This window comes from Medicago truncatula, chromosome 4 (assembly GCF_003473485.1).
Source record: "Medicago truncatula cultivar Jemalong A17 chromosome 4, MtrunA17r5.0-ANR, whole genome shotgun sequence".
Taxonomy (NCBI): domain Eukaryota; kingdom Viridiplantae; phylum Streptophyta; class Magnoliopsida; order Fabales; family Fabaceae; genus Medicago; species Medicago truncatula.
Window position 1 is genome coordinate 60,593,268 of NC_053045.1, and position 10,235 is coordinate 60,603,502.

Consider the following 10,235-nt stretch of genomic DNA (forward strand, 5'->3'; position numbering starts at 1 on the left):
GCTTTGTACGTAACGTAGGTCAAGGGGTACTTTTTTTTTTTAGCAAGGGTCAAGGGGTACATGCCCTCATTTTACTAACTAAACTCAGTTATAAGTGGAGGGTGGGAAAAGAAATTGTAAAAGTTGTTTGAGTTTTGAGCTTTTATCCCACTTTTAGTTGGAAATCGTCTTATGTCCACAACACTGGGCCATGGATACTGTACAAAGAGAATCGTTCTTCTCCCATCTGTTTTTTCTCACTATCCTACGTGAGTTAACTCACGCCGAAAAATGTAATTTAACTCACGTTGAAAATATAACTGCTTGAGTTAACTCACGCTCGGCTATTTTGACGGGAATGAGTAAAAACAGATGGGAGGAAAGCAATTATCCTGTACGAATTGATCTTAAAATCAGAGCAGAATTTTCTTTGTTTTGACAAGGAAATCAGAGCAGAAATATATAGTGGAATGTGTTATACAAAGTTTATTGATCAATTTAAATAGGTACTTTTTTATTGAATCTAGTTAAATAACTTATGTTACAGATTATACAAATGTACAAATATTTAATTATGACAAGAAAACATACTGGTAAATTGTTTAATTGATTCTATACAGTAAATTAAAAGGAAAAAGATTAGTTGAAAGATAGAAAAGTAGACACATATAACTTTTTTTTATTTAGTTGAAAATCCCTTGCCCAGGTGACAATATTTTATTTGGATCAAATTGATTTTTTCTTTTCTCAAAAGCATTCCATTTGAGGCCATATTGTTCCACCCATTCTTCATGTGTTCTGTTTAGGGGAAGATAATGTTTGATTTCTATACCAACATCCTTACAGAATTGCAATATTTGTTGGTTTTGAGACTTATATGCCTCCAAATTATCAAACCCAGTTGCACGCAAAAAGTCCACAACGTAGAAAATTTCTTCATTGGGTGTAACAGCTGACATCTTATCATCCCACCTATGAATTAATTCAAAGTATAAATATGCTTGTGAATTTCATCATTATAATTAATTAAATAATTTTTCAAAACTTACTTTGTTCGGTTCATTGGGTACACTATTACAAGTCCTGCGGTAATGTTTTGTTTAAGGATAATACCCTTCAACACACCTTCATTAAATTCAGACATTCTAGATCCTGGAACAAATAGGTCTAACCAAGGATGTGGGATATTCCAAAGCCCTTGTGCCCTTAGTGTTAACTCATCAGTGTGAACTCTGTCTAGAAATTCTTCGTACGAAACGTCTTTTTCGAATTTAAAAGTAGGGACGAACTTTAATCCCTGAAGCAAAATTTCAATTTCCTATTCAAGAAACAAAAAGATGTCTATGTTAGTAGATAAATTAATCATACAAACAAAGAAGAAATGAAAATAGCATGACTACTTAGGTTTCTTCATATGTTGTGTCTTTTTGGAATTGAAAAATCTTCTTTAATTTTTTTTTACCTGATCAACATGATCTTGAGAGTTTTCGTCGTAATATTTGGCAAGCTCAACGATGTAGATTATGCCATATTGAGTTACCAAGGAAGTTATGCGAGGTTGATCAATTTCTGGAAAAAAGGATAGGTCTAGTGGTGGCTGATTTAGAAGCAAAAAACCTTCTACATAATTGGGTGCATTAGTTTCATCTATTCCATTCAATGAGATTAAATGTTCTTGGTCTCCAGAAAATGCAGAGAAGTCGTTGTAAAGTAAACGGAGCCACTTTACCTACAAGAAATTAATCAAACATTTGTTTAATTAGTAATTTAGGATAATATAATAAAAGAATTTACCAAAATTTAAGGATAATATATTTATGATTAATGCATATTTTTCTAAGTTTGACTTGCAAATATGCATTATAGCAAATGGTAAGCTTGTGATTGTGACATACTAACAAGAAACCATAAGAATTTATGATATTGTATACTTTTTGTTATTATTAATTAAAATGATACTAATGATCATTTTACAACCGTCTTTAAATATGTGCTCAAGATTCCTACTATACAACATCATGAATAAGCAAGAATATTAATTAGAGAACATGTAACTTACCCTCTTGGGTGCAGGTCCAAGAGCTATTCTTGCTCGGGTTATAATCCCAAATTGGCCTAGACCTCCAAGAACCGCATAAAATAATTCTGAGTTCTTCTCCGTAGAACAAGTCACCAAGTCTCCTTTCCCTGTGAAAGCCAAAGGAAAAATATAAAACATAAATATAAATGGCATGTTTTTCTTGATGAAATTTGAGTTCATTAGTCATTTTGTTGTTGTTAAGGCCCTTTTTTTTATTTATTTACAAATAGTCTCTATGATTTTATTATTGCACCATATAACATATTTTGTTTTTAGGGAATTGATCTAATTTTTTGCGCCATCAAGGTATAAAATATATGGGAAACTGAGGGATAGCTAGGTTGAATCAGTACGTGCGGCAATATACTTTGTTGCTTGACTTTTTTAAAATTGGTCAAATAGAATACTCATTTTAAGGTGAATAAATAAATTGTTTGGAATTTAAACCTTTGACGTTATAATATGCAGTGTTCATACCAATTAAGTTAACCTAACATGAATATGGTGTTTCTTGGCAAACATTTGTTCGCAATGTAACAAGAGTCTAGCCATTTAGTTGGATTGAAAACGAGTTGATTTCATGTTGCATATCTTACTTTGATTAAATCGTTGACATGAAATCTTAATAAATATACGATGAAGTCACGTGACACCTACAGACATTCTTCTTTAATTTAATTTTGCATTTTCTAGGCATCCATAACAAATACTGGCAAATAAATCCCTTCAAAGAACAAATACTAGCAGATAATCAAAACCAAAAAGTCCACCTAAAAAAAAACTCATTTGTTCCAGAAGTAAAGTCCAATTAATAGCTAAAAGTCTTCTGTTTTTCTCTGATATCAATTCAAAACACAGAAATCTCATCTAAGAACAAATTTTGTTCTTTTTCTTTAGGCCAAGGGCTAATTTTTTTCATATCTATCTGTTATTCTATAATAAATCATAGTACATATAAATATGTCAAAGTTTCAACCATTATATATATATGTGACTATGACGACTTGACGATGAGTACGTACGCTGAATATCAAGAGATAAACCTCAACTAGCTAATTGACATAGTTAGACATTTTATTTTGATAATTAAAAATAGACATGTAGACTTTGAACCTAGCAAAAAAATAACCCCACATACATAAATTTTTAATGACATGGTCAATTTTCACTTCATATAGAGACAAGTTTAAAATCTTTTATAAAGATATGATATGATGCGACATACCAAGATAGCTTAATAAATTCTTTGGAACTGAATTTGATTTGGTTGAATAATCAATTTCTCTTATTTTCCTTGTTGTTATAGTATTATTACTCAAGATATTCTAGAGTTTATATATATGTATTGTGTATACTCAAGATATTTAAGAGAAAATATTGACCACTAGTGAAATCTCCAATGTCTATCACATTTAATTTGTATATCTGCAAAATCTTGACTAGGGAAATCTCTAATGTCTATCACATTTTAATTTGAATATCTGCAAAATCTTGAATTTAAGACCTCACCAAAGAATATGAGCTCATATCCCCAATTACAGTAAAACCTATTGTAAATTAAGATCTAAGATGAATTTATAAAGAATAGTATTCATTGTGTTACAAGTCGGTTTGTAAGTATGGATTAACTCAATATAAAAATATACTCCCTCCATCCTATAATAATCGAACATTTTGAAAAAAAATATTGTGTTGAATATATGTGATGGTATAGTAGCTATTGTAATTGTTCCATCCTTTTTTCTTGTGCATGATCCATCCATCCTTTTTTTTTTTTTAAGCATGATCCATCCATCCTTATTAAACTATTTTTTTTTAATAAAACAATATATATATATATATATATATATATATATATATATATATATATATATAGTCCTCTCGCCAGAAAGAAAAACAAGAGAGAAACTCTAATATTTTATCTTTAGCGTTTAGGAGGAAAAATGACCCTAATATTGTATATCACATTAATTAAATCACGAGAATTATTATTGCTTTTCAAATTTACTTTTTAAGAAGAGAGAATTAATTTATCATCTCTATTAACATTTTTTTTAAAGATCTCAATTAACATTTGTTGCTTGCTTATTGATAATACAGTAAAATCAACATTAATTTTCTCTTATTTATCTTCTTTTGGTTCGCGTATAACAAGTTAACTTATGATTTCAAATATATATATATATATTGTTTATGACTTTTATGTGTTGATTTATTTAGTTAGATTCAAATTATTTTTTTATTTGTGGGAGTAAAATTCAGATGTTAGAATTTTGATTTGTAGAGTTAAGCCTAATTTCTAAATTTTCACGAAATAGAATGTCATTCAATAGTATATATATTTTAGGAATTTTCAAAAAAATGATGACATGAGTTTATGGCCCGACTCAAACTAACTATTAGGTTGATTCGAACTTGACATAAAAATTATGAAATGTTGATCCAATTTAAATAAATAAAATTTGATTAAGTCGTGAAACGAAAACCAACCCAACCTAATCTGTCAATAACCTAAAAACATCATCTATTAATTGTAGGAACTAGGAGGGAGAGAATTATGAAAGAAAAGAATGATTCGATTCATACGTACCAGTAACAACATCCAATTCATGAACATTGGAAATTTGAGGACCAAATCGGAAGGTTTGTCCACTAATACCAGCATTAGAGAGAGTTCCACCAACCGATAAATACAAATAATCAGTCCAAGAAAGTGGTGTAAGTCCTTTTTCAAGGCTTGCATGCAACACATCAATCCAACGTTGTCCACCACCAACATCTACATATTTATCAAACACAACAATTCCATTCCCATTATTTCTAAGCTCATTATTCAATTCAGTCATGTTCACCACAATCCCATCATTTGTCATGGATTGTCCATTAACCGAATGTCCTTGCCCTCTTGCTGCTATAGTAAAAGGGATAGGAAGTGAATTTGAGAATTTGATCAATTTAGATATGTCATTAATAGAAGATGGTGCAAAAATTGCAAAAGGGTTTTGGTGAATTATGTGGCCAAAATCGGTTGAGGCTAGTGAAATGGTCACGGGGTCACGACTAAGCATTTGGAGGATTTCTTTTGGTGCATCTAAGGGTGACCATGGTTGTAGTTGTGCTTGTTTTGTGTGCACTACAATATTAAGACATAGTAGAATAACCAAAGCTTTCGAAAGTTGAAAATACCTTGACATAGTTTAATTACTTTGCCTTCAATTGATTTACGACTTTTCTTGTAATTTGTCTTTCTCAACTCTAAATGTCTAGTTACGTATTTATATAGAAAACTATAGGAAGATGCCGAGAAGTTTTATAGGGCATGTAATTGTATAATGTTTTTTTGATAAAATGTAATTGTATAATGTTGTATATGTTTCTTTGATTTATACGTCTTGTGTAACCTTGGATTTGTAAATAAAATTACCTTTTTCCTTTGCACGCTTTAGACTAACCACAAAACTTGGATTTTCTTTTTGTTACACAATTACAAAAAAAAAAAAAAAAAAAAGTAGGGACGCTTTTAACTTATAATGTAATGTTAATTTTTTTAATGTGTATTCTCTAATCAATACTAAATGCATCATTATGAAATAACTATATTTCATACCGATGGTAATGGCGGATACAGCGATACTTACAAAAAGTAATTTAATAAAAGTAAACAAAAAAAAAAATCATTCATTGATAAAAAAAAATTCTTAATATATATAAAATAACCATGTAAGATGAAGGGAGTAATTTTTTTATTTATAGCGGTCAAAAAGTATTTATAAATAGCGGTAATTTTATTTTTTGAGGGGATAAATTGGGGTGATTTTTAGTTGTGTTGTCTTTCTCGTCGATTATAGTATAAATTGGGCTATTCAACAAAAAAAAAAAAAAAAAAAAGTATAAATTAGGCTTGGGCGGGGATTAAAAATTATGGTCAAAGGTTGAAGATTTGCACATTATTTGATTTTTTAAATTTACTTTTATAACGGGGAGACTTCATTTTTTTTTTTTTTTTGAGGGAGCGGGGAGACTTCATATTAATTAGTTCCATTGAAGATTAAACTTTTAGTACTACGTGTGATCATTTGTCAAAGTCAACAGATAATTTCTTTTTGTTTTTGAGAGAAACAGATAATTTGTTATACGGTTGACATACTGTGTATGATATGATATGATACGCATGCAATCAGTTTATTCTTGCCCAACAATTAGACTAGTACTGTATAGGAAATCTTCCATGACATATATAGGAATATGACTTATATATATTGAATATGTTATTGAACTGACAAATTCTTGTATAGAATGATGTTAATTAATGTAATAAAACACATGCTCAATTATATTAACATTTGTGTAACATTTATATAGATTCCTACCGATTTTGTGAGTGTACCACCATGAACATTCTGCACTATATATACTTGTGGTTCATTGACTATATTATTCCAATTTTATATATATTATTAATCTTAGTTGGACTTTCTCTCAAACAAATCTTAGTTACACTAAAATTTAATGTTATTAATATATTTTGAAGTTGAAGTCATCTTTTTTATTTGTCCTGCACCGTGAAGTAACATTCAAAGAAAATTAGATACATCCTGAGTCCAGTCTAAGGCTAGCCTTTACAATTCATCACGTATATATTTGGTAAAAGTTATACAATTATATATAGTTGGGTGGTTGTATTTGAAGATTTAATAAAGATTTTGCACATGCTTAACCAAAATGAACAAAAAACGAGATAGGATAAAAGTACCTAATTGTACTGAACTGCACGCCATCCCTACTAGACCTAGTTCCTTGGCAGCCGCAGATTGTATTCCAATCTTGGAAAGAAATACGAGTTTTCCTTGAGAAAAGGTAGAGTGTATTACAAGGTAATAATAGAGTAATGATATTTGAACAATTATTTGCTAACAACTTTAATGATAATCTCCTTTTTTTATTTTTTTATTGGTCAAAAATAATGTAGAGAGAAAAAGGAAGAGAGAGTAAAAATATAATGTGAGTATGAGAGAGAAAATTGTCTAAAAGTTGTCAAAAAATATTGTACAAATATCATTTCTCATACTAATAACATGGTGAATTTTCATGGAATTATCGTGGTCAAAATTCAAATGACAAAATTCAGTCATATTAAACAAATACACACATCATATTTTTCGGTGATGACCCGTCTTTCTAATGAAATTTCAAAATGCTTAACATTATTGTATAGTGTCCTTTGTCGGAGTCCGTCATAGGTTTGCCTTTAGAGTGTGTTTGGTGTAGAAGAGAAGTTGAGAAGAGAGAATGAAAAGAGAGAAAAAGATGAAAAATAGAGTAGATTTGATGTGCGACTTAATTCCAACATAATTACTCGTATATAGCTGGCTCTTTTAGGTACTTGAATATTTCCCAATTGTTCCGGTCCATTTACGGTTATTGCTTCTGTGAATATAGTAGCTAAATAATCCCAACGTGTTACATAAGGCAGATATTGTATAATTGTTCGATTTTCCGCAATTTTTTCCATACCTCTGTGTAAATAACCCATTGTTTGGTAGAAGAGAAATATAAAAGAAATAGAGAAGAAAGAAGTGTTGATTATTTTCAGAAGTACCAAAATACCCCTAATTAATAAACCTTCAATCAAAATTAATTTATTAAATAACTTAATCCAATTTTTAATCAAAATTGTTGATGACAATGATGATGTTTTTTTGACAAACGACGAAGATTATTATCAAAAATTAATTATTTCATTAATTTGTAACTTCATCCAAATAAATTAGAACTCAATTTTTTATTCTTATTGGAAATCATCCGTTTAATAACAAAAATGGAAAAGAGTGAAAGAATAAATAAATTTAAAAAACAACTTAATTATCTACATCCTTCGGCCTTCTCCTCCATATACGGCATTCAAAGCCTTGTAACTTCCAGCTCATGGTATGAAGGCAATCCAGTATGGTAGCTATCCACATCACTCAGGCTTCTCCTCCATATATGCAGCTTAATTTCATGTGTGCGAGAGAGTTTTTCCATTTTGCTTCTTCATCCTTCATCTACCACCGACAAATATACCTTCAGCTTGTCTCCTATAACTTCCCTTTGTTTTATTCTTCATATTGGATAATTATTGTTGCAATTTGCAGAAAGATAATTAATCATAAATAAAGTTTGAATACAAGGGTAAAATTGGAACAATAAAATTAAGCCACCTCTCTCTCCCGTTTCTTCGATGTTCAGTGGAGAAAACAAAAAGCAGTGGGTCCCACAAATATTTAGTCTCTCTTCTCTATCTCTCTCTTTCTTATTTCTCTTCAAAGAGAGTGTTAGTGTTAGTGTTGGATAACTTCTCAATCCTCTGCCGATCGCCCACCGCCTTGGAGGAATTTTTTCGCGATCACCATAAGTAATATATGATTGAGAAAATGAATCGTTTTAAAAATATCATTATAATATACTATTTATGTGTCAAGGTGACGAGTTTTCAATGAATATCCTATCCTACTCCATTAATTTTCAAAAGGTTTCTTTGTTTAGAAGCGGTAAACTGGTAGTGGTATTTGAGTTTCCTATGAGATATGTCTTTTTTCTTTTTTTTTTATCAAAATATGTTTTGTTTAGCCCAACATGGTTAGTTAAATGATACTCACTTTATAAGAGTTTGCTCTTTAGGCATCTCAAAAGAAATACTTTGAATGGTAGTTAGCTATCGATAAAGGTATTTTTAGTGGTTTAAGGTGTTTGCAAGCAATTGTTAAATGTTTAAAGAGCAATCTTCATTCCATATTTGTGAACCAAACATTTTTGTTAGATTTGGACCTTGATCTTGGTTAATAAATGAAAATCGTTGATTGTATCACCCCCTCAAACAAATTTTTTTAAACCCCTACTATATGGTAAGGTATACCGCAAAATGCAAAGGTATTTTTGTCTTTTGAACAGTGTTGTTTGGTACATTAAGAGTATGTTTGGGAGTTGAATATTTTAGTAAAAAGCTTTGGAAGGCCTGGTCTATATATATATATTTATGATAAATGTAAGAAACACGATCTTTTTAACTTTATTTTTAACATTCGCTCTTTTTATTAGGTCATGATATGTCTTTCTAATAAATTTTCAAAGTACCTAACCTTATTGTATATTGCCCTCTTTTATTGGATGATGATCTGCCTTTCTAATAAATTTTCAATGTACCTAACATTATTCTACAGTGCCCTCTTTTAGAGTCCGACATGAGTTTCCAACTTACTCCCCAAACTTCTAAATGTACTCCTTAAGGTCTCAAGTATAATTATCTCCAGGTCCGACCCTAGCACATAAGTTAGAAGTGCGACGGCTTAGGCCCATGCCGGTAGGGGCCTAACATTTTTTTTAAGGTGCAGACTGTATATAGAAATATTTGATTTTTGGGAGCTATATATAGCAAAATGCTTAACATTATTGTATAGTGTCCCGGTGATGACCCGTCTTTCTAATGAAATTTCAAAATGCTTAACATTATTGTATAGTGTCCTTTGTCGGAGCCCGTCATAGGTTTGCCTTTAGGGTGTGTTTGGTGTAAAAGAGAAGTTGAGAAGAGAGAATGAAAAGAGAGAAAAAGATGAAAAATAGAGTAGATTTTATGTATTGTTTGGTAGAAGAGAAATATAAAAGAAATAGAGAAGAAAGAAGTGTTGATTATTTTCAAAAGTACCAAAATACCCCTAATTAATAAACCTTCAATCAAAATTAATTTATTAAATAACTTAATCCAATTTTTAATCAAAATTGTTGATGACAATGATGATGTTTTTTTGACAAACGACGAAGATTATTATCAAAAATTAATTATTTCATTAATTTGTAACTTCATCCAAATAAATTAGAACTCAATTTTTTATTCTTATTGAAAATCATCCGTTTAATAACAAAAATGGAAAAGAGTGAAAGAATAAATAAATTTAAAAAACAACTTAATTATCTACATCCTTCGGCCTTCTCCTCCATATACGGCATTCAAAGCCTTGTAACTTCCAGCTCATGGTATGAAGGCAATCCAGTATGGTATGAAGGTTTCTTTGTTTAGAAGCGGTAAATTGGTAGTGGTATTTGAGTTTCCTATGAGATATGTCTTCTTTTTTTTTTTTTTATAATCAAAATATGTTTTGTTTAGCCCAACATGGTTAGTTAAATGGTACTCACTTTATAA

The 10,235-nt window shown here is 30.1% G+C and overlaps 1 protein-coding gene across 1 annotated transcript; it reads right to left on the reverse strand.

The window, feature by feature from the left end:
• Positions 1–472: 472 nt before the first annotated feature.
• LOC25494229 (cytokinin dehydrogenase 3) lies at positions 473–5,353 on the reverse strand. Its single transcript, XM_013603029.3, has 5 exons — positions 4,650–5,353; positions 2,039–2,166; positions 1,442–1,708; positions 1,029–1,297; positions 473–951 (listed from the first exon to the last, which is right to left on the reverse strand). The coding sequence occupies exons 1-5, from the start codon at positions 5,251–5,253 to the stop codon at positions 663–665; spliced, it is 1,557 nt and encodes a 518-aa protein (XP_013458483.1). The 5' UTR covers positions 5,254–5,353; the 3' UTR covers positions 473–662.
• Between the last annotated feature and the right edge of the window lie 4,882 nt (positions 5,354–10,235).

Excerpts from the sequence above, each read along its gene's own strand:
- LOC25494229 (XM_013603029.3), bottom strand. The coding sequence starts at position 5,253 with ATGTCAAGGTATTTTCAACTTTCGAAAGCTTTGGTTATTCTACTATGT. Across the intron at positions 1,709-2,038 it reads TTGGACCTGCACCCAAGAGG|GTAAAGTGGCTCCGTTTACT; the intron begins GTAAGTTACATG and ends AATTTCTTGTAG. Across the intron at positions 1,298-1,441 it reads CTCAAGATCATGTTGATCAG|GAAATTGAAATTTTGCTTCA; the intron begins GTAAAAAAAAAT and ends TTTCTTGAATAG.